This window comes from Notolepis coatsorum (assembly GCF_963971535.1).
Source record: "Notolepis coatsorum genome assembly, chromosome: 8".
Taxonomy (NCBI): domain Eukaryota; kingdom Metazoa; phylum Chordata; class Actinopteri; order Aulopiformes; family Paralepididae; genus Notolepis; species Notolepis coatsorum.
The window spans coordinates 49,785,995-49,810,466 of record NC_140172.1 but is presented as its reverse complement, the minus strand read 5'-3'; the positions used below and the strand labels follow the sequence as shown (position 1 = coordinate 49,810,466).

General features: G+C 46.5%; 1 protein-coding gene across 1 annotated transcript in view; it reads left to right on the top strand.

The window, feature by feature from the left end:
• The window catches only part of LOC311233446 (short transient receptor potential channel 4-like), a gene marked incomplete at its 3' end in the record, with an annotated part of 190,065 nt that overhangs the window by 79,620 nt on the left and 85,973 nt on the right, over positions 1-24,472 (top strand). The window contains exons 4-6 of the mRNA XM_084320413.1: positions 4,791-4,931; positions 12,232-12,408; positions 17,814-18,014. Coding sequence (XP_084176539.1) covers positions 4,791-4,931; positions 12,232-12,408; positions 17,814-18,014 — 519 coding nt within the window. The remainder of the gene's footprint in view (positions 1-4,790; positions 4,932-12,231; positions 12,409-17,813; positions 18,015-24,472) is intronic.

Genomic DNA, 24,472 nt, shown 5'->3' with positions numbered 1-24,472 from the left:
TTTAACTCTGCCATTGGAAAGAGGAGATTTGGGCGGATCCATAGATGTATGACTTGGCCATAATAAGGTAATTTATAGGCCTGATATTCTATATTCTATATTCATATTTCAAATTGCATGTCTCCGGATGGCAAAATGCAGTACTTTATCTACAAAAACCCCTGTAAATCATCTGCCCTTTATTAATTTGCTTAGACTTTTACACTTTTGGTCAATGTTAGCATGGTGTTATTCACCGTCAAAGATGAAAGAAAAATGGAAAATTATAATAATTGATATTCTCCTTTCGTTCATTACAATTTACTCTTCACCGTCTCTACACCAACGACTTCCACTATTGGTCAGAGTCCTGCCACCTTCAGAAGTTTTCTGATGACTCAGCGATAGTGGGATATATAAAGGACTGTGACGAGAGGGAATACCGGGAACTGGTAGTGGACTTCGTCACATGGTGTGATAAAAAACACCTGCAGTGAGCGGTCGGGTGGCGTAGCGGAGATTGCGCTCGTCACCAATGCAAGAGGCTGCGGCCTCGACTCCCGGAGTCAGCATTGCCTGCGGCTTGGGCCGATCGTCATACTAACTCGTTTGGCTGAGTTAGCGGGAGGGAAGTCGTGGGTGGTAATCTGTCGTTGTGGACAGCGACACTTACAGGTCAGGTCTGGGCACCTGCTCAGCGAAAGGCAGGAAGTGGTGAATGCAGCGTGACCTCCCACGCGTTACACTTCACCAATGAGAGTCCTCGCTGCCAGGTGAAAAGAGAGCCGCTGGCTGTCTCCGCATGTGTCGGAGGAAGCATGTGGTAGACTTCAGGGTTCCCTTGTACCGACCAGTAGGGGGAACACGCGCACAACGACCAGGTAGGGGAGGGGGGGAATTGGCACAATGACTAAATTGGGATGGGAGGAAAAGCATAGAAAATCAGGCGTAGAAAAAGAGGATTCAAAAAAATAAAAAAAACACCTGCAGCTAAATGTGGCAAAGACCAGGGAACTGGTGGTGGAGCTGGGGAGGAGGAGGAGTGCACCTGTGACCCCCGTTTCCATCAGGGGAGTCGATGTGGACATGGTTGAGGTGTACAAATACCTCTGTGTGCACATCAACAACAAACTGAACGGGTCAAAACACGCAGAGGCACTGTACAAGAAGAGCCAGAGCCGACTCTACTTCCTCAGAAGGCTGAGATCCTTCAATGTCTGTACAAGGATGTTTAGGATGTTCTATGAGTCTGTGGTGGCGGGCGCCCTCTTGTACGCTGTGACCTGCTGGGGCAGCGGACTGAGAGCAGGGGACACAAACAGGCTGGATAAGCTGGTCAGGAAGGCCAGTAGCGTGGTTGGGGTGGAGCTGGACTCCCTAGCAAGGGTGGCGGAGAGGAGGAGCCTTGCTAAGCTCCAGACCATCAGGGAAAACCCCTCCCACCCACTATACACAGACTTGGCTGACAGGAGGAGCATGTTCAGTGCTAGGCTCACACTACCTAAATGCAGCACTGAACGGCACAGGAAGTCCTTCATTCCAACAGCCATCAAACTATACAATGCATCACTGTGCCTCATTGCATCACTGAACACAGAGTGACAGTTACCATCTTCCTGGACTCTTACTTTTGAAACAGCACTGTGCAATATTTCACCTACTGTAGACTTCAGTATATTTTTACTCTATTAATTTACTGTATATTTTATTCTATTTTTATTCTATTCTATTCTTATATTTTATTAAATTTTTATTCTATTTCATTCTATTCTTATTCTTAGGCAATTTGATTGGTTTTGTTATACTTATTTGTGACCTGTTCTGTCTAAATGTTTAATGTTGAGCGATTTGCAGTGTAAAATTTCCCTCAGGATAATAAAAGTATTTCTATTCGATTCTATTCTATTCATAATAACAGACACAATATTTCTAACACTGGGAATACATTCCCTGAGGTCCATAGATGTCCCTAGATACCGAGAATGGACCTTCTAGAAGTGGAGCAATCTTCCATTTCTCTTGGGTATGTACTTTTAGGAGAATTTTCTGAAAATACTGTATGTCTAGGGCTTAATAGGTTTTCGAATACGGGCTGGGTACAAAATCTGACTGGGTTATTTCACAGTTTGAATATTTATCCTCCTCCAAATTTCCCCCTCTTGCCCCCTCAGTGAAATCAGATAAAAGGTGTCCAATTAAAAGCAGAGAGGCCCGCATTTAAGGACTAAGCGTATTCCACTGCAGCCTGCTGCCTTTGGCGGGCATGGGAATGGTGGACGGGCTTAACTGGAGCAGATGATAAGAAGGCTATGTGCAATTAGTTTATTTCCAAGCATAATGATTCCCTCTGAAATGTATGAAATATGGATGCTTTTTTAACCCCTTCTTCTCCAAGGCATGTGTCAAACTTGAGGCCCGCGGGACAAATACTTTATATTATATTTATGTATACTTATTTATTTATTTATACAGGTAATGTCTGACACGCACTAGATTCGAAGATATTCAGAATCCTAACCGATATTCTAACGATTATGACATAATGTCATATTTCACAGATTAGATGCACGATTTTGCCAAAACTGAGCTTGGAAACAGGTACTTGGAAGATTACGGGGTGGCTTCTTGGCCTTTTGGTACAGAAAAAAGGCACTTCCCGTGTTGGCATTTTTTAATAGCCTAACCCTACATTTGTGGGCCATTGGAGGAGGACCCAGTATTTACCTAGTCTTCATTTGTACCTTAAACCTAATATCCAATAAATTACACCTCATTAACCATCTGTTAATGATACAAATAGCCGTCCTTGTATTTATTGAGGCAGAGGTTGTTTACAATAACATATTGATCTGACAAATTTTATCAAATTGACAAATGACCAATTAAGCTTGTGACCTCAGGAAAATGCAGCTCTTTGAGGTGTTTTGGTGAGTTTGACACCCGGCCTGTAGCTTGTTTGGAACAGGTCTGAAGTGATTGGTGTGAACAGCCTGTGACTCTGACAGCAGGTACAATGCTACTCATCTCCACCATTTCAATGGTTTTCACCCACAGCTGTAAGAGGCTCTAACAATCCGGCTTGTTCCATTTATAATCTTCTGCCCTAAATTATGTTGAACTACACCCTGCGGTAAATATGTATAATTGTAGGCACTGTCCTACTAAACCAATCACTTCCACGTCTACTTTAGCGGTTGTCAGTTTGAGACTTTTTATTTATTTATTTATTTTTACAGGTCAGACATTCTTATTTTCAATGATAGCCTGGCAGGAGGACAGAAGAGCCTCCTGAAGAGTAACCGGGAAAGGGGACAACAAATAAAAATAATTATAAAATTGAAAAGAGACAGATGATACCTACATCACAGAGATAAGGGATATAATTTCAACACACATCAAACAAACAACCAAATAGAATGACAAGGTCTGTAATACATGAAGCAGAACAGACAAATTACATTTAAAAGGCTGGGTGACAGTTGCAGGTGTGTGTAAAAACTGTTCTTAAAAGTAGTGAGGGGGATCAATTTGTCCATTTTCTTTTGCATCTCGTTCCAACTGCTGGTAGCAGCAAATTGGAAGGATGATTGACCAAAGGAAAAGTTAGCACAGGGAACATCTAACGAGATATGATTCTAACAGCTCTGGTGTTATAGGGAGTAGATGACAATTTTAACAGGTGTATCAAATAAAGAGGGGTCAGACCAAGGAAGGTTTTGAGTAAGCCAATGAATTTGACGTTGAGAGTATAATGATGGCCAATTTACAGACGTGTACAGTATAAGTCACAGTGATGTGTTGAAAAGGGGGCATTTGTAGCAATCCTAATTGCTTTGAGTGAGATAAACAAGCGGTATTAAATACACTATACAATAAGAGAGCGGTTCTCAAACTACGGGTCACGACCCAAAGTGGGGTACTGTAGGTGACAGTGGGGTCGCATTGGCAAGTAGGCTAAAACATTTTCTGACAACTTATTTTGGCTAAATATGTCTCGTTTTATAAATGTGTATTGATAACATAGTGCTGTAATAAAATAAAATACAATTTTCTAATAAATATGCATGATCAAGTTCAGATTCAGATTCAGAGTTTTTTATTTGCTACATGGAAGCAATACAATCATCACAGTTTTCATACTAAATCATAAATAACGTTCTACCATGGGCAAAAGGAGCAGGAAGAAGAAGAATTCTTATAGTTACCTGCCCCCTATTCCTAAACTAAACAAGTATTACTTGATGGTCGGCGTACAACCTAATTTACACAAAATAATAATTCATACCATATACAAAGAAACAAACAATCCACAGATTAAACAAGATAATTTTTTTTAATAATAATAATAATAATAATAAACAAGAACATATAAGATCTCACTATTCAGATTCACATTTGAATTTCATACTGACTCAATATATTATATTTCTTATAATTATTTTTGAATTGACAAACACTATTACTTACATCCCTTAATTTAAGCTCGCTATGGAGATAATTCCACAACTTTACACCAATAACTGAAGGACACATCCATGTGGTACGTGCAAATTGATGTTTCAAATAAAATCTTTTTATTTTAGTTCAACAACGTGTACTTTTTTTTTAATATTCCTTAATTCCACATTGAAATTACACGATACATTAAGTGTGGGGTTGCCAAAAAGATCCTAATTAAAATGGGGTCGTGGTATAGGAACGTTTGAGAACCCCTGGGGTATAGTGGTTGTAATAGTCAGAGGTGAAGTGCTTCCAGAGGTACAACGTATATACGATCTAAGCTTCTTCAACTCCCCTGTCTCACCATGAAGGTACCTCCCATCCTGTTGGATAAGCAGTTCTCTGACTTCACGCCTGACATCACTCCCATCATCCTGGCGGCCCACACCAACAACTACGAGATCATCAAGCTGCTGGTGCAGAAAGGCGTCTCTGTGCCCCAGCCTCACGAGGTGCGTGTGCCCTCACAGTGGCCAGGGCTCTCTCTCTATGGAGTCAACCTTGTGACATTTGAGACGTGTGTCTCCTCCATTATATATTACGTTATATATTACACTGTGTGTGCACACATCCCATACAAAAATGAATTGTAGTTCAAATGTAGTATTCCTGTTTTATTCAGTTGTATTAATACTAATTATCCTATTAACTGTTATTCGACATCTTTTTTATTTTTTTACAATTATAGAAATACTGTATTGAATCGCTATCGAAAATATGTAGTGTTTCTATTAGGGGTGTAAAGGTACACGTATCCGTACTAGGGATGGGCGTGAGTAATCGTAGCTATGAGAAAAAAAAAAGAAAAACTAAATAAACTTTTTTTTTTTTAGTTTTTTTTTTTACGTATGTGTAAGATTATAACTGTTTGTTGGTTTCCTTAAACATATATACGTGAATGAACAAAAATAAGTAAAAACAAATTTATTAAAAAAAATATATATCAAATATATATATTTTTTAAACCATTTAAAGTTTTTTTTTTCCCTTTTTGAGTAATACACGATCACTCGAGTATAGCATGCGATCAATCGATCTGGATTTTTCTTTAAAATGCCCATCCCTAATCCGTACCGAACCGAACAAGTTTCAGTGTGTACCGTACCATACCGAACGGCTGTGTACTGTACCGAACGAATACAACGGTATGTTAACCACTAATGACCACCCACCGGGGGCTGTTTTTTTTCACAATCTAATAAAAAAAAAATATGTACAAGTCGATTATTAATTTCAATATAGAATATTCGTTGACAGCCCTACAAGTACAATTAGTTACTGCACACTACATCAACCCTGAGTGGAACATGGAAAGTGTTATGGTTTGTAACCGACCCCAATCGCACAACACAAGACAGGTATGGTGGTTTGCCAAGAAACAGATATTTATTGAAACACAGGGAAAAACAGGGAAAAGGGCACTGTCCCTTTAAGGGAGAATCACAAATGCAGGAAAAGGGAACACTATGGGAAGGTAAGGGAATGCCTAAGGGAAGGTTAAGGGAACGCCTTGGGACAGAGGAACTAGAGACTAGGTAAACAAGGGACAAGGAGAACTAGGGAGAGAGGACTAGGGACTAGGAGAGCTAGGGATAGAGGACTAGGGACTAGGAGAACTAGGGAGAGAGGACTAGGGACTAGGAGAGCTAGGGATAGAGGACTAGGGACTAGGAGAACTAGGGAGAGAGGACTAGGGACTAGGAGAGCTAGGGATAGAGGACTAGGGACTAGGAGAACTAGGGAAAGAGGACTAGGGACTAGGTGAGCTAGGGATAGAGGACTAGGGACTAGGAGAACTAGGGAAAGAGGACTTGGGACTAGGAGAGCTAGGGATAGAGGACTAGGGACTAGGAGAACTAGGGAAAGAGGACTAGGGACTAGGGGACTGAGGAGAGGGGACTAGGGACTAGGAGAGCTAGGGAAAGAGGACTTGGGACTAGGAGAGCTAGGGATAGAGGACTTGGGACTAGGAGAGCTAGGGATAGAGGACTAGGGACTAGGAGAACTAGGGAAAGAGGACTAGGGACTAGGGGACTGAGGCCCGCGGAGGCGGGCTGGGAAACAGGGAGGAACTGGGAGGACTGGTGGAAATCATCTGGGCCGCTCTGCAGGACAGAGGAGATAGTTAATGCACAAAGGGGAAAAAACAGAGCAGGTGCAGAACAGTCCAAATAATCAAAGTGAACAAAGTAATAATATCTTCGTGTGACAAACACACAGGGGGAGATGTAAAGTCCAAAAATACTATTCTAAGTGAGAACCAAAAACAGAGGCAATACGCTGGGAGAGTGACATCACAATCTAAACTCACCCAGCGTATGCGTAATGGTACAGGAACAGGCAGCGGGGCGAGAGCGTCGCCACCGGGGCGCCGGCTGTCCGAGCCGAGGACAGAGTGGTGCTGGAACAGGCGGCGGTGGCGAGGGTATCGCCACCGGGGAGCCGGCAGTCCGAGCCGAGGACAGAGTGGTGCTGGAACAGGCGGCGGTGGCGAAGGTGTCGTCACCGGGTAGCCGACTGTCGGAGCCGAGGACAGAGTGGTGCTGGAACAGGCGGCGGTGGCGAAGGTGTCGTCACCGGGTAGCCGACTGTCGGAGCCGAGGAACAGAGTGGTGCGCCACTGCTTGAGTGCGCACCGGAACCGAGAGACGCGTCGGGGTGCGTCTGCGAGGAGGAGTGTGCCAAGCACGAAGGTCTAGAAGATGCGCGTTGCGCGCTGGTCTGGAGAGCGTGCCAAGCTCGAGGGTTCTTGGAAGATGCGCGTTGCGCGCTGGTCTGGAGAGCGTGCCAAGCTCGAGCGTCCTTGGAAGATGCGCGTTGCGCGCAGGTCTGGAGAGCGTGCCAAGCTCGAGCGTCCTTGGAAGATGCGCGTTGCGCGCTGGTCTGGAGAGCGTGCCAAGCTCGAGCGTCCTTGGAAGATGCGCGTTGCGCGCTGGTCTGGAGAATATGACTCGGCAAGTATACAACACGACCCCACGCCAAAACGAGGGGAAGCGCTCTGGTATTTAAAGCCCACAGGGGGACTAATTAGCCTGCCACCACAGGTGCGAGAGATAATAGAATATCGAACAGGTGTGGCCACTAAGGGTAAGGAACGAGAGGGTGGGGGCTAGAGAGAGTGAGTGAGAAGGGAAAATAAACAGTATAGAAGGGAAATAAACAGTATAGGCTTAAAGAAACAGAGAAAAGGTAGTGAGCAGCGGGCAAAACCTCACAGTATCCCCCCCTCCAACGGGAGCCACCCGGCGACCCAAAACAAATACAGACAGAGTGGCAGGGGGCAAAACAAGAGGTACTGGCCAAGCCAGCAGGGGAAGCCACCACAAGAGTGGGGCTAGCAAAAGAAACAGGGTCGCCGAGGGGTAACTGGGGGAACTGGTCTAGAGGAACTGGTCTAGAGGAACTGGGTCTAGAGAACTAGTCTAGAGGAACTGGTCTAGAGAACTGGTCTAGAGAACTGGTCTAGAGATCCGGGCTAGAGAACTGGTCTAGAGAACTGGTTTAGAGAACTGGTTTAGAGAACTGGTCTAGAGCAACTGGTCTAGAGGAACTGAGGGGCAAGCAGGGTAGCAAAGGGGTAACCATGGTAGCACCGGGAAGGGGCTAACAGAGGGAAGGTTGCTGCCAGGGCACTGATAGCTACAGGGCCTATGCTAGCTGTACTGCTACATCAACATAGAGGCTGCGCAAGCTGCCGGAGCCAGGCTAGCAGAGGGAAAGGGTAGCTGCCAAGGCACTGATAGCTACAGGGCCTATGCTAGCTGTACTGCTACATCTACATAGAGGCTGCGCTAGCTGCCGGAGCTAGGCTGGCAGACAGGGCTGGACCAGCATGAGAGAACAAGCTAGCTGGAAGGACAGTCCTAGCTGTGGGAATACTGACCTTGCTAGCTGAAGGGCAGTCCTAGCAGTGGGAGAAACAACACAAAAAAGTGGAGGCCATGCAGAGGGACCGGGTTAGCTGCTTGGGCCTGGCTAGCTACAGGGCCTATGCCAGCTGCAAGGCTGCATTAACATAGAGGCTGTGCTAACAGCCGGGGCCAAGCTAGCAGACCGGGGCCATGCAGAGGGAAACTGGGTTAGCTGCCAGGGCATGGCTAGCTACAGGACCCATGCCAGCAGCAAGGGCTGCATAAACATAGAGGCTGTGCTAGCAGCCGGGGCAAGACTAGCAGACAGGGGCTCTGCTGAGGGACTGGGTTAGCCGCCAGGGCATGGCTAGCTACAGGGGGGTCAAACAGGGCAAACGGGAAGCAAACAGGGGAGCTAACCGGGGAGACTAACAAGCTAAACAGGGAAGCCAAACTGGGCTAAACAGGGGAGTAACAGGCTAACAAGGGAGCTAAACAGGACTAACAAGGAAGCTAAACTGGGCTAACAGGGAAGCTAACAGGGCTAACAGGGGAGCTAGAGGGGACAAGAAAAAAAAAGGCAAACTCAACATACACAGTCTGTGCTGGCTGGGGTCGTAGACTTGGTGGGGTCGTACTGTTATGGTTTGTAACCGACCCCAATCGCACAACACAAGACAGGTATGGTGGTTTGCCAAGAAACAGATATTTATTGAAACACAGGGAAAAACAGGGAAAAGGGCACTGTCCCTTTAAGGGAGAATCACAAATGCAGGAAAAGGGAACACTATGGGAAGGTAAGGGAACGCCTAAGGGAAGGTTAAGGGAACGCCTTGGGACAGAGGAACTAGAGACTAGGTAAACAAGGGACAAGGAGAACTAGGGAGAGAGGACTAGGGACTAGGAGAGCTAGGGATAGAGGACTAGGGACTAGGAGAACTAGGGAGAGAGGACTAGGGACTAGGAGAGCTAGGGATAGAGGACTAGGGACTAGGAGAACTAGGGAGAGAGGACTAGGGACTAGGAGAGCTAGGGATAGAGGACTAGGGACTAGGAGAACTAGGGAAAGAGGACTAGGGACTAGGTGAGCTAGGGATAGAGGACTAGGGACTAGGAGAACTAGGGAAAGAGGACTTGGGACTAGGAGAGCTAGGGATAGAGGACTAGGGACTAGGAGAACTAGGGAAAGAGGACTAGGGACTAGGGGACTGAGGAGAGGGGACTAGGGACTAGGAGAGCTAGGGAAAGAGGACTTGGGACTAGGAGAGCTAGGGATAGAGGACTTGGGACTAGGAGAGCTAGGGATAGAGGACTAGGGACTAGGAGAACTAGGGAAAGAGGACTAGGGACTAGGGGACTGAGGCCCGCGGAGGCGGGCTGGGAAACAGGGAGGAACTGGGAGGACTGGTGGAAATCATCTGGGCCGCTCTGCAGGACAGAGGAGATAGTTAATGCACAAAGGGGAAAAAACAGAGCAGGTGCAGAACAGTCCAAATAATCAAAGTGAACAAAGTAATAATATCTTCGTGTGACAAACACACAGGGGGAGATGTAAAGTCCAAAAATACTATTCTAAGTGAGAACCAAAAACAGAGGCAATACGCTGGGAGAGTGACATCACAATCTAAATTCACCCAGCGTATGCGTAATGGTACAGGAACAGGCAGCGGGGCGAGAGCGTCGCCACCGGGGCGCCGGCTGTCCGAGCCGAGGACAGAGTGGTGCTGGAACAGGCGGCGGTGGCGAGGGTATCGCCACCGGGGAGCCGGCAGTCCGAGCCGAGGACAGAGTGGTGCTGGAACAGGCGGCGGTGGCGAAGGTGTCGTCACCGGGTAGCCGACTGTCGGAGCCGAGGACAGAGTGGTGCTGGAACAGGCGGCGGTGGCGAAGGTGTCGTCACCGGGTAGCCGACTGTCGGAGCCGAGGAACAGAGTGGTGCGCCACTGCTTGAGTGCGCACCGGAACCGAGAGACGCGTCGGGGTGCGTCTGCGAGGAGGAGTGTGCCAAGCACGAAGGTCTAGAAGATGCGCGTTGCGCGCTGGTCTGGAGAGCGTGCCAAGCTCGAGGGTTCTTGGAAGATGCGCGCTGGTCTGGAGAGCGTGCCAAGCTCGAGCGTCCTTGGAAGATGCGCGTTGCGCGCAGGTCTGGAGAGCGTGCCAAGCTCGAGCGTCCTTGGAAGATGCGCGTTGCGCGCTGGTCTGGAGAGCGTGCCAAGCTCGAGCGTCCTTGGAAGATGCGCGTTGCGCGCTGGTCTGGAGAGCGTGCCAAGCTCGAGGGTTCTTGGAAGATGCGCGTTGCGTGCTGGTCTGGAGAGCGTGCCAAGCTTGAGCGTCCTTGGAAGATGCGCGTTGCGCGCTGAGGACTGGAGAGCGTCTGCGCTGGTCTGGATGTGCGTCAGGACGAACAGCTGCGCGGGGGTTTGCAGTGGAACGCTGGGGTGCCTCCCGTGGAAGTACAGGGAGCGCAGACCAGTCTCCCCCACAGGCAACGGCGACAGCTGGCGAAGGCTGGAGCAAACATCTCGACGCCGGAGAATGGAACAGCATAGGCAGACAGAGGATCTCCCGAAAGAGTCTAGATGTTTAGAGAATATGACTCGGCAAGTATACAACACGACCCCACGCCAAAACGAGGGGAAGCGCTCTGGTATTTAAAGCCCACAGGGGGACTAATTAGCCTGCCACCACAGGTGCGAGAGATAATAGAATATCGAACAGGTGTGGCCACTAAGGGTAAGGAACGAGAGGGTGGGGGCTAGAGAGAGTGAGTGAGAAGGGAAAATAAACAGTATAGAAGGGAAATAAACAGTATAGGCTTAAAGAAACAGAGAAAAGGTAGTGAGCAGCGGGCAAAACCTCACAGAAAGCCAAACTTTACCCCACTGTACCTAAAACCATACCGAACCTTGACTTCAAAAGCGAGGTACGTACCGTACCGTGGTTTTTGTGTACCGTTACACCCCTAGTTTCTATGGTAACATCCACAGAAATACAGTATAGAACTACTATGGTGAATCATCATTGGTTGATTTTCTTACAGAAATGTTTTTGAGAAAAGAAGTGTGCTTCTAAATCTGTCCAAATAACCCCATTTACGTCAATGTAGACCTCTGGAATCACACCTTATTCACCTGTAAGTGCACAGGAATGTGTCTTGGTGTCATTGGTGCAGAGAGCCACAGAAGCTTGGTTTCCACAACACATACTGACACAGAGATAGTAGGACTTCACGGGACGGTGCAAAACATAGTACCAAAACACATGGTACAAAAACATGTAAAGTAGGGCTGTCCCCGACTAAGTATTTGGATAGTCGACTATGATTGGCCGAAATTTGCAGATAGTCGACTATTAGTCGACTATGGATTTTTTTTTTAAGTATATATATATTTTTTTTTTATTATTATTATTTTTTATCATTCCATTTGGGCTGTGGGGGTGCAAAAGCATGCAATTGGTCCACTGATGGATACATCTTGATTTTGTCTAGTGTAGTGTGTTCATTAGATGGGTGAAATCCTCTTGCAGTGCCTCTGTGCCTGTTTTCTTAGGCAGTTAGCCTCTATTATGCGTACCATTAGCGCTAGCCACGCTTCTAGGCCTCTTTTCTTTTGGAAAGAATGATAAATATATTTTTTTATAAAAAGAAATTTGCAAAATATTATTATTATTTATATATTTTTTTTATTCAACTAAGAGGTTGGCAGTCGACTACGGCTCCTTTCGATCGATTAGTCGACTATTCGACTAATAGGGGTCAGCCCTAATGTAAAGTAATGTTTTAGCAGCATACATATTGGCGTGGCCAATAGTTGGCCACGCCAAGCTCCCTTTACTAAGTGTCCTCATAACATTATGGCTTTAGTGTTGCATCTTTACACTGCTGCGCTTGGCATTGCAGGTGCGCTGTAACTGTGTAGAGTGCGTATCCAGTTCAGACGTGGACAGCCTGCGGCACTCTCGGTCACGTCTCAACATCTACAGAGCCCTGTCCAGCCCCTCGCTCATCGCCCTCTCCAGCGAAGACCCCTTCCTCACCGCATTCAGACTCAGCTGGGAGCTGCAGGAGCTCAGTAAGGTGGGTGAGAAGGAGCTGTAGGAGCTCAGTAAGGAGGTGAGAAGGAGCTGTAGGAGCTCAGTAAGGTGGTGAGAAGGAGCTGTAGGAGCTCAGTAAGGAGGTGAGAAGGAGCTGTAGGAGCATAGGCGGAGTTTGAACTTGACGCCAGGGGGTGCGACTGCTTGGCGAACGACACCCGCGCGCACGCCTTTATTTTATTATTTTAGCGTTTTTACAATGCCCTAACCCCTAATTTTTTATTTTATTTAGGTAGTACAGCAGCACACACACACACTCACACACACAGCACTACGGGGGATCATTTTTAACTGACTTACTCTTAATCATTGACAAAGTGACAAAGATAAAGAAGGAAATACTAAAATAAAAAGACCACAACAAGTATATTGCTGCTCCACTAGACCACTTTACTGTACCAAACATGACATACAAAAATAACAAAATACTGTGCAACACTCTGCCAAGCGCACAGCCGCGCACACATATGCATACAGTAGGTTGACAAAGGCTGTACAAACAAAAGTGTCTCACGAGTCACGACTCTCACCTAGTGGAGAAGCAGGCGCCTTTTTTGCATCCATCATAAATGTCCACAATCTTCTCCGGTTCCAGCTTTGCCATTATATCATTCTCAATGTTCAGAATGGACAGAGAAGAAAACCTTTTATCACTCATTGTTGATCGCAGCCAATTTTGGATCCTTCTCATGGCAGAGAAACTTCTCTCTGTGGTAGCAGATCCAATGGGTAGAGTGAGTGCCAACTTTAGCAACTTGTACAGATTTGGATAGCTGCCCTTTGTAACAGTCTTTTTAAGATGATCAAGTGAAACAACTGTGTCACAAGACGCCTTTACAAGATCCATCTCTGATCCAACCAGAATAGGGTTGATTTTCAGCGGCTGTGCATATTTTTCCAGGAGAGGTTCGATTCCTTTTTTGTCACATGTAAACACTGCTGCACATGCCTGTGCAAGTGGTATTGCCTCTCCTGTGAATCGCCTGTCCAGTTCGCTGATGAGAGTATCCAGTACAGGTAGAAATAGGTGTTGGTGACGAAATCCAGGTGTGTGTGTGTCTCTCTGCTGTGTCAGTGTCACCCTCTGACACTGTCACAGTCACTACTGCACTGTCACGTTCAGTTTCATGCATTTCCCTTTGGCCCAAAGTAGACGTAACCAAATAACTGTCGAGGGCAGTGGGAGGTCTCGTGGCCCGTTTACGTTTGGGTGCTGTGCTGTCGCTGCATCGGGGTAATCTTGATTTTTTTTTTTTTTTTTTTTTTAAGCAATTTCACCCCCGGCCACCAGGGGGTGCAATGCACCCCCTGCACCCCCATAAACTCCGCCCATGTGTAGGAGCTCAGTAAGGTGGTGAGGAGCTCAGTAAGGAGGTGAAAAGGAGCTGTAGGAGCTCAGTAAGGAGGTGAGAAGGAGCTGTAGGAGCTCAGTAAGGTGGTGAGAAGGAGCTGTAGGAGCTCAGTAAGGTGGTGAGAAGGAGCTGTAGGAGCTCAGTAAGGCGGTGAGAAGGAGCTGTAGGAGCTCAGTAAGGTGGGTGAGAAGGAGCTGTAGGAGCTCAGTAAGGTGGGTGAGAAGGAGCTGTAGGATCTCAGTAAGGTGGTGAGAAGGAGCTGTAGGAGCTCAGTAAGGAGGTGAGAAGGAGCTGTAGGAGCTCAGTAAGGAGGTGAGAAGGAGCTGTAGGAGCTCAGTAAGGAGGTGAGAAGGAGCTGTAGGAGCTCAGTAAGGTGGTGTGAAGGAGCTGTAGGAGCTCAGTAAGGAGGTGAGAAGGAGCTGTAGGAGCTCAGTAAGGAGGTGAGAAGGAGCTGTAGGAGCTCAGTAAGGAGGTGAGAAGGAGCTGTATGAGCTCAGTAAGGTGGTGAGAAGGAGCTGTAGGAGCTCAGTAAGGTGGTGAGAAGGAGCTGTAGGAGCTCAGTAAGGAGGTGAGAAGGAGCTGTAGGAGCTCAGTAAGGAGGTGAGAAGGAGCTGTAGGAACTCAGTAAGAAGGTGAGAAGGAGCTCAGTGAGCATGGTGTGATGATTTCACAGGAACAGATTCAACTGAAAGCTGTTAACTAGGAGTTTCTGTTCATGAACAAAGGCGACGGCAGGAGAAGACACAGAGGGAGACGAGGAGGTATCAGATTGAGACTAAAAAGAGCTGCTTACCGCCCAGCAATTCCATCCATCTTTCTGGCGAATGCCCGTTCGTTGGAGGGTAGGATGGATGATCTGAGAGCGAGGGTCCGGTTCCAACGGGAGATGAGAGACATCAACATTATATGTCTCACAGAGACATGGCTCACGTCGACGACCCCAGACAAAAGCGTCTCTCCCTCGGATGCCTTCACAGTCTTACGTGCAGATCGCAACGCTGGCTCAGGAAAGACCATCGGCGGCGGAGTCTGCCTCATCACGAACAATTCCTGGGTTAATCCCGAGGGGGTGCAGGTCCTCTCAAACTCGTGTTCGCCGGACTTGGAACATCTTTCTATCCTATGTCGTCCGTTTCACCTCCCGAGGGAGTTCACAGCAGTCGTCATGACTGCCGTGTATATTCCCCCACACGCGAATACGGGCAAAGCGCTGGGCGAATTACACGATCATCTCAACAGACACCAGATCAAACACCCAGACGCAGCGATGGTAGTGGCCGGCGATTTCAACCAGGCCAACCTGAAGAAAGTGATGCCGTCCTTTTTCCAACACATCGCTTGCTCCACCAGAGGGAAGAACACACTCGACCACTGCTATTCCCCGTTCAAAGCGGGTTACAAGGCAGTAGCCGCTCCGCCATTAACGGGGGTTAAGCTCGAGCGATCATGACTCCATCTTGCTATTTCCGGCATATCAACAGAGATCACGTGACGCCGTCGTGTCACGTGAGACTAAGAAGTGGACCGACGAATCAGAGGCCACGCTCAAGGACGTGCTTGCAGACACGGATTGGGATATGTTCATAGGAAGTGCCAGTGACGTCAGTGAACTAGCAGACATAGTGGTGTGCTACATAACAACAATAGCTGATGGTATTGTCCTCAGGAAAACGGTGCGGATTTTCCCAAACCAGAAACCGTGGGTGGATAGCACTATTAGAGCAGCTCTGAACTCTCGTACCACCGCCTACAACCTGGGTAGAGAGTCAGGAAACATGGAGGAGTATAAGGCTTCAGTCTATACTCTACGCAAAGCAGTCAAACTTGCTAAGAGGACATATGCTGACAAACTGGAGACACAAATGGCACAAAACGACACAAGAGGATTATGGCAGGGACTGAAGTCAATAACTGACTATAAAGTCAGCGCCCCGTCAATGGGGAGCGACGACGCCTCCCTCGCGGACAAGCTCAACACCTTCTACGCTCGGTTTGGTGTAGACAGTGGCGCTGCTGGCTCTCCGGCTAGTGACGTCACTGGCGCGCCGGCTGTTGTGGAGGGGGGGGGGCAACCGCGAGGGGGGGGGGACGCTCTCTCGTTGTCGGAACACAGTGTGAGAAGAGCATGTATGCAGGTGAACACCAGGAAGGCTGCTGGCCCAGATGGCATAACAGGACGTATACTCAAGACCTGTGCCAACCAGCTGGCCCCTGTGTTCACCGTCATATTTAATCAATCACTGGCGGAGTCAGTGGTCCCTGCCTGCTTCAAGAGGTCTACCATCATCCCTGTGCCGAAGAAACCCTCCCCAGCATGTCCAAATGACTACAGACCGGTGGCACTCACCTCTGTGGTCATGAAATGTTTCGAGAGGCTGGTCAAGGACCACATTTGTGCCTCCCTCCCCAGTGATATGGACCCTATGCAATTTGCATACAGGACAAACAGGTCCACCGACGACGCGGTCTCCCAGGTACTGCACAGCACCCTCTCGCACCTTGACCGTCAGAAGGGGGGCTATGTGAGACTGTTGTTCATTGACTACAGCTCAGCGTTCAACACCATAGTCCCCACCAGACTGGTGGACAAGCTGATCGAGCTAGGTCTGAGCTCCGCCCTGAGCGCCTGGGTACTGGACTTTCTGAGCGAAAGACCCCAGGCGGTCAGGGTGGGGGGTCAGACCTCCAACACCATCACCCTGAGCATCGGGTCCCCCCAGGGCTGTGTTCTGAGCCCCCTGCTGTACTCACTCTACACACACGACTGTGTGGCCAAGTTCAGCTCCAACTCCATAGTGAAGTTCGCAGATGACACGGTGGTGGTGGGGCTGATCTCGGACAACGACGAGAAGGCCTACCGGGAGGAGGTGGAGGTACTGGAACGCTGGTGCCAGGACAACAGCCTGCTCCTGAACATTGGCAAAACCAAGGAACTGATCGTGGATTATAGGAGAGGACAGCAGGAGACACACACACCACTGATGATAAACGGGGCTACCGTGGACAGGGTGAGCAGCTTCAAGTACCTGGGGGTCCACATCTCAGAGGACCTGACATGGTCAACACACATAGGCACAGTAGTAAAGAAGGCGAAACAGCGTCTCTACCACCTGAGACAGTTAAGGAAGTTCAGAGTATCGGGGAAGATACTCCAGTCCTTCTACTCAGGAGCTGTAGAGAGCATCCTGACCGGAAACATCACTGCCTGGTATGGAAACAGCACGGCACAGGACAAGAAGGCCCTACAGAAAGTGGTGCGCTCAGCCGAGCGTACCACGGGTATTGCACTACCCCCCCTGCAGGTTCTATACAACAAGAGGTGCAAATCCAGAGCCTGCAGGATAATGAAAGACCCTCACCACCCCAATAACAGCCTGTTTCAGCTGCTGAGGTCAGGCAGACGCCTGCAAATCCCAGCTACTAGGACAGAGCGGCTTAGTCTCAGCTTCTTCCCCCAGGCCATCAGAGCCATGAACAATGTACATTGAGTGCTCAGAACATTGAACTGTCCACACACAAGCACACATGAACACACACACGACACGCACACTGTGCACGCTCACACACGAGCAGCCACTTAACACTTTAACATGAGCGGGCACACACTCATGTCGCACACACGCACACTTATGGCCAAAGGAAAGGACACTTTAAATTAGAATAACAGGAACAGTGTATTGCACTACCAAAGCTAACTAGCATGTCACACATGCGCTGTAAATAACTATGTACAGATACCGAGATGTCACTCCATGTTACCTGCTATCTGTTACTGCACAATGTTGTTTCTTCTTTTGATTCTATTATATGTACCACTGTATTGCACATCGTTGCGGGCAAGACCACCCGCATTTCATTGTATACCTGTATGCCGTGACAATTAAAACTCTTGACTTGACTTGACTTGACTGTTACTTTTACTGTTACTGTTACTCGTTCTCTCTCTGGTTTGCAGTTTTGCAGTGATGTAGTTATCAGAAACGTAAACATCTCTAGATACTTCCAGCCATATCTTACCTTGTCGTTTCTCCTGAAGGTGGAGAACGAGTTCAAGTCGGAGTACGAGGAACTGTCTCAGCAGTGTAAACAGTTTGCCAAGGACCTCCTGGACCAGACCAGGAGCTCCAGAGAGCTGGAGATGATCCTCAACTTCAGAGATGACATCAGCCTGCTGGAGGAGGAGGACCACAATGACCTGGCCAGGCTTAAACTGGCCATCAAGTACCACCAGAAAGAGGTAGATCCTGGCTTCATGTTGATGGATGGATGGACGGTTGGATGGACAGATCGATTGATTAATTGATCGACAGCACTCCTGGGACTGCGAGTGATTGAATGAGTGATTGATTGATTGATTGATTGATTGATTGATTAACATTATTCATCCCCTGAGAGGGAAACCTAATGGACCACTACACAACAACAAGACTGTTGTTAAACTCCAAATTCATGCTAGTTGCATTTTACATTTCTGGTGGTTGCATCATGGTCTGTCCATTGCTAGCAAAAAATAAGTGTCTGATCAATATATAAGTGTAAAGAGTTGTTTGCCATTTTCCACTGTAAAAGAGATATTATGCTACTGAATTATCCCCTTCAATATAAACTTGAAATAGATATATTTCTATTACCAAGAGAGGAGGAAGTGGAAACAGTGTTCCTGGGATTGCTTGCGTGATTTGCAGCCAACTGTAATTCATTGAGCTACTGTATGCCTGACTGTTGGAGCAGACGTGGTTCTAAAAGCAGAGTTCATGACATCGCTTGTCTCCTTCTTCTGGTGACTGCATGCCGGTGCTGAGCGACACCCTGAGATGGAGGTTGGCAGATGGACACGTCCAAAAGCATGAGGACACTTAGGGAAATTACTAAGTATCAACAGTATACTGTATATACCCAAGAATATGATGATGGACAGTGTCTGGCTCCCCCCCCCCCCCCCCCCCCCCCCCCACACATACACCTCCGCTCTGTTCTGTTTAATCAGTAAATCTACCCAAACAAAAAGAAAGCATACATCTCCCTTTATCTCTCTCTCTCTCTCTCTCTCTCTCTCTCTCTCTCTCTCTCTCATCTCTCTCTCTCTCTCTCCTCTCTCTCTCTCTCTCTCTCTCTCCTCTCTCTCTCTCTCTCTCTCTCTCTCTCTCTCTCTCTCTCGCTCTCTCTCGCTCGCTCTCTCTCTCTCTCTCTCTCTCTCTCTCTCTCTCTCTCTCTCTCTCTCTCACACTCTCTCTCTATCTCTCTCTATACCAACCACTCTCTCCATCAACCCAGGGGCTTTAATTACCCAGACATCCCGGTATTCATTCCCCATTCATCCTGACGATGAGACCCTTCGATCTCGCTGTCACCGTGATGGACGGTGGTGGCTCATGATGTGGGTGGTAAAAAATTGGTCACAATACTTGTCACAATAGGGCGGGCAGTAGGACCCAAAACGCAGGACGAAAACAAGGTGAAGTTTTCCATGGGTGTTTAATAGACACACAGGCCGGGAACAGGAAGGGAAGGGCTGACAGCCAGGCTGTGTCCAGGGCAGGGGAAGAGAGAGAGAGGGGTAAGATGAGAAGATGGTGACAAATACTTAGATTTTCTTTTATTTAACCATTCTTTTATTTAAATTGTATTTACAATCTTAAATTGTATTTAACACTGTAAAGTATTTAGTTTTGTTTTTTTGTTTTATGTTTCTTTGCTTGCATGTAATTTTAGCCATCTTAATTGTTAGTTTCATTGTGCATTGTGTATTGAGTACTGATTTTTAATAACTTTGTTTTGCAATAATAATTGTTTTTGTATGTTTTTTTGTGTGGACCCCAGGAAGACTAGCTAGTGGCCATGGCACCAGCTAATGGGGATCCGTAATAAAATCAAATCAAATAACCAGACAGGAAAATTAAGAACAAATTCTTACTTACAATGACGGCCTGGCGAGAGGACAAAAGAGCCTCTCGAAGGGTGGCAGGGAAAAGGGACACAAAAAAGCTAATAGAAAAGAGACAGGTCTAATACATACATCACAGAGGTAAGGGAAATAATTAAAACACGGAAACAACCAAATAAAATGACAGGGTATGTAATACATGAAGCAGAACCGACAATTTACATGTCAGTTAAATGGCTGTGTGACGGTTGCAGGTGCGTGTGTGATTGTATGTGTAAACAACTCTGGGAGTCCTTAAAACTAGTGAGGGGGATCAATTTGTCCATTTTCAAAGTTGTTGCATTTTGTTCCAACTGCTGGCAGCAGCAAATTGGAAGGAGGATTCACTGAAGGAGGTGTTAACACAGGGACAATCTAGTGAGATATGGTGAGCAGCTCTGGTGTTATAGGGAGTAGATGACCATTTTAACAGGTGTATCAAATTAGGAGCAGAGGGGTTTTGTAAATGAGGCCAATTTACTGATGTGTACAAGTCACAGTGATACTAAGCAAACACTGCTTTTATTGGACCTGCTACAGTATGTGTTGATATAACACAGAACGCGTTGTCCCTCTGCTAAACACATACAGATGTGTTCGAAAAGGACACATTGTGGTTTGTGTGGCAACTCAAAGTTGTGTTGCTCATGTTGTGTTTTTTCAACACAATCCATTATGCGTTTATTTTTTTTAAGTGTATATACAGTGCTGCAGTGTAATAGACAGGCAGATTGACATAATGCAGTCGGCTTGGGTTACAGCTTTATTGTGAGTGGGTGGGAGCTGAAATACAGAGGTGAATAGATTTAAGTTCATTATACTTAAGTAATCACAGCAGGCAAACACTGCGACGACACTAACGACATGTCTTCTGGTGTAGACATTTCACAGGCTAATGCCTCGTTCAGCTGGCTGTCCTCTCCCTTGAAGTGTGAATCCTCATGTTATTAAGCAGTCGATGGAAACTTTTCATTAATTCCATCAAAGAGCTCATTCTAGACCTCCATTTGAAGATTCTAGTGAGAGTTTGCATTAGAAAAGGTTTTCGCTCTGTGAATCATTCAAGACCATTTGTATTATAAAGACAGCTGCAGCGGCAGCTTGAGAGCAGACTGATGAGGTGGTTCTATCAATGACACATCTGTCACAGGGACTACATACACACAGAGGTGTTTATGGTAGTACAGAGAAGCACTGTTTACAGGGAGATGACAAAGGTTGCTATGTATCCCACAGTCCTTTGCATTTATGAGGAAGCATTCCTCGTCGTGCCTGTATCAACATGTCAAAAACATGACATCTCAACATCTGTAATGGATATTTGTTACGACGCAGGCAGGAATTGAGTTCCAATTGTAGAGGAAAGAAAGAGACGGAGATGTGGTTTTGCTCTTCTTCAATAGTGTGTCCTTTTTAATGTAAGAACACTAGGAGCAAGGATAGCAAATGATAACAAGAAAGACGCCAAGCGTCAACTGAGAAAAGCCTTAAGGATAGATACTAAATCAAGGTAACAGCAACAATAGGTTCCAGCACTTGTTCTGAAGACGACTGCACGCAGGACTGTCTGAAGCTCCCACAGGGAGAAAGAGAACAGGAGGTCATTATAAAGCCACATTCCTGACATACCACAGGCATCCATTAGTGACGGCATAAGTGACAGCCAGTGACAGCAACCAGAGGTGACATTCAATTAGTGCAAATACCAACAACAGGGTGAAGTACTCTGGAAAAACAGTAGGGTTCCTAGTCCTAGAATAGGACAGACACCCAGAAACGTTACAGATATTACTGTAGAAGTAAGTGGTTCAAAACATCTGCAGCGAACGTGACAATTGATTTATCATCTGCCAGCGTTGAGGGTTAAGTCGGTGGGTCTGTGTGTTGTTAAATGCTATAGATTCTGTGTTTTTGCAGAGCCCGTGCTCGTTTACCTTCTGGGTATCTATGTGATTCTATTCCATCGTTGTACGGGGGGGAGAGAGAGAACAACTGGAAGCAGGCGGATGCTCAAGCTGTGCAAAACTGGCATGAACGTGAATTGTGTTTTTGTTTCCTTATGAATAACGTTGACTGGTGATGAGAGCGGGCCCTATTCCCCGTACCTGGTTCAACTAAGTCGATCAAGAGTCCCATTATCCAGATTCAATTAACCCGATGTTTGAAGCCGGGATTTTCCTGTTCCTCGAAGGTGGATTCAGTCTCGTTAACTCGAACCAGACTTGATACTCAGGATCAGTGCGCGCGCCCGCCTCAGCTGAGAAGACAGCAAGTGTCGAGAGCAGAAATCCTGATTTTCTAACGGCATTGATTGATTGATTGATTTAAAACTTTATTAACAGATTGCAGTACGGCTCAATAGCCTCGCCGACAAGTTAAATGCATAATCTATAGGCAAATTTTAAGTCCCTCATTACCCCAATCAATCAGATTAGATTTCGTTAAACGTGCCCTGCTGGCAGTAGGTTCATGGAATGTGTTGTGAAGGGCCAGATTAAACTGAATATATATATGTATCGTTTGATATACTTTGTATATTATTTATATATATACACGGAATATCCCTTTACCTGCGTTCAGGTAATATTCGCTCTCCTATTGGACAGCGCCCCCAGGCGCCAACACGCAAGCCCCCAACGGCAAGTTCAAAGACAACTGCAGGCATGTCAGAACATGCCCAGAGTCTGCGTAGTAATACGAGACAAGGACTGAGGTTGGGACTAGATATTCACTTAAGTATAAATACGGCGCAGGTGTAAACAGCAGCGCTTCGTTCATTCAGTTCATCTAAAGCAGCAGTGTGACAAGTTCGGTAACATTGAAGTGAGCAACCGTGCGTTTAGAACATGTGCGAATAGAATAGTAAAAGTGTCAGAGTTTAGTGAAGTAACGTCAAGTTCGACCTAGTTTAATGTGAAGTATAGTGCACAGGAGAATCGGCGTCGGCGATTGCAGAACCATTCCTGGTTGGATTATATTGCTTTGGGACGTGACCACCGGAGAAGAGCACCGTTGATTTCCACTATCGTTTGGGATTTAACCTCGTGAGGATTACCACTCGGGCCTGCCTCGTGGACGGGGCTGGCTAGCTGTCATCAATGCTGTCGAGCATCTTGGATTACAACTATTGCTTTTGTCTGCTGATCAAGGGAGTACAAGCACCGACTCCTGTACCTGGAGTCTCTTTATTCCCCGTTGACTCAGACGGAGTACCCGAACATTCCTCTACCCTCCAGGCCTTACACCCCGGAGGGAACCCATTGTCTCCAGTTGGTACCGGTGTTGCCTTATATAATTGCTACTATACAACAGGTGGCGTCAGCTTAGACCCATCATAGGATTCCTGCTATTCTTAGTGACTTATGCTCTTGACTGACTTTACGTATATTCTTCGCCATACAAGCGCGACCCTAATTCTCATTCTGTAACCTAACGTTGCCTAATAATAATAAATTACCCTCCAATAGTATTTCTGTGTCAATGCCGTGTTCTTGTGGGTGTTCACCATCTATATTTGATGTACTGTTTGGCCAGTAATTAAAGTACATAGCAGTGGTTTAATCTATCACAATCTTTAATACAGTCAGGGTTTTGTAACCCCTCAGTTACAGAATGGATAATCAAATGAGATCTTGCTAGCGAAAATAATTCGTTCAACAGTTTCAGAATAAGGATACGGCTCTCTTATCCATTGATGGATGTATGGTTGATGTTTCATTTGTCTGCCACCGTGGTCTGATGGTCGAGCATTTTGCCTTTCACACGGACGACCCGCGTTCGAATCCCACTTCTTCTAGTTTTCTTTTTGAAATGTAAATACTTCAATTTGGTGCACGTTGAGAGCTATATAAAGAATGACATCCTCAATGCATGTAGATTTATAATATTTTAACTTAAAACTAGGCTACTTTTGCGTATAATCATTAATATTATATTCCAAAACTCGAACTCGGGTCGCCCGCTTGCCAGGAGTGAACACTGGCCGTTGGACCACTGTGCCAGACGGGATATATTCATTGTGTATCCATCAATGGACAAGAGACCCATGTTTAGAATATTTTTCTTTTGAATGAAGTTTTATCTCTTTATTCTCAAATGCATTAATCCCAGTTACAATATCACAATAACGTGTGAGTGATGATACAATTCAACAATCCTCAGATTCCTCGTAATTCATAATCCACAAAAACCACAATCCACGCATAGACACTTCAATTTTATGATTGAATGAAACACAATTCAGGCGTTCCCACAGCGGAGAATATGAAAGGAATCAGAGCCAAACGAGCGATAGGTTTCAATCATTAAAAATATCCCTGCGGGATTCACATTTGCAATGCTGCGCGTTGTTAAAATAACCACATAATGTGTACATCGCACCTAGCGAGCGCCACGGTATATATAACGTGCATTATTTAGGACAACGTGAATTTAGTATCAGCATTTTGGGTCTATTTCACATTTCAAAAGCCCCCTCTAGAAGAATGAAGCACAAGAACATAATTCAGAATGGTATAATGCAGATCTAGACTGTGAGAATCATTTCAGGAAGCGAGCTGGCATTTCTTTGCGGGGGCGTGGCCATGGTTCATCCAGCTAACTGAATTTAACCCTGCTCTCGACCAGGCTCAAACTTTTTGATCTGTTACCATGGTGATTTAGACAATCGAGCGTCGGGGAATGGAAAGGTCTGGCTTAAGTCAGGCTATACTGGAAATTATCCGGCTAACTCAGTTAGCCAGGTACGGGGAACGGGACCATGCTGTGATTCA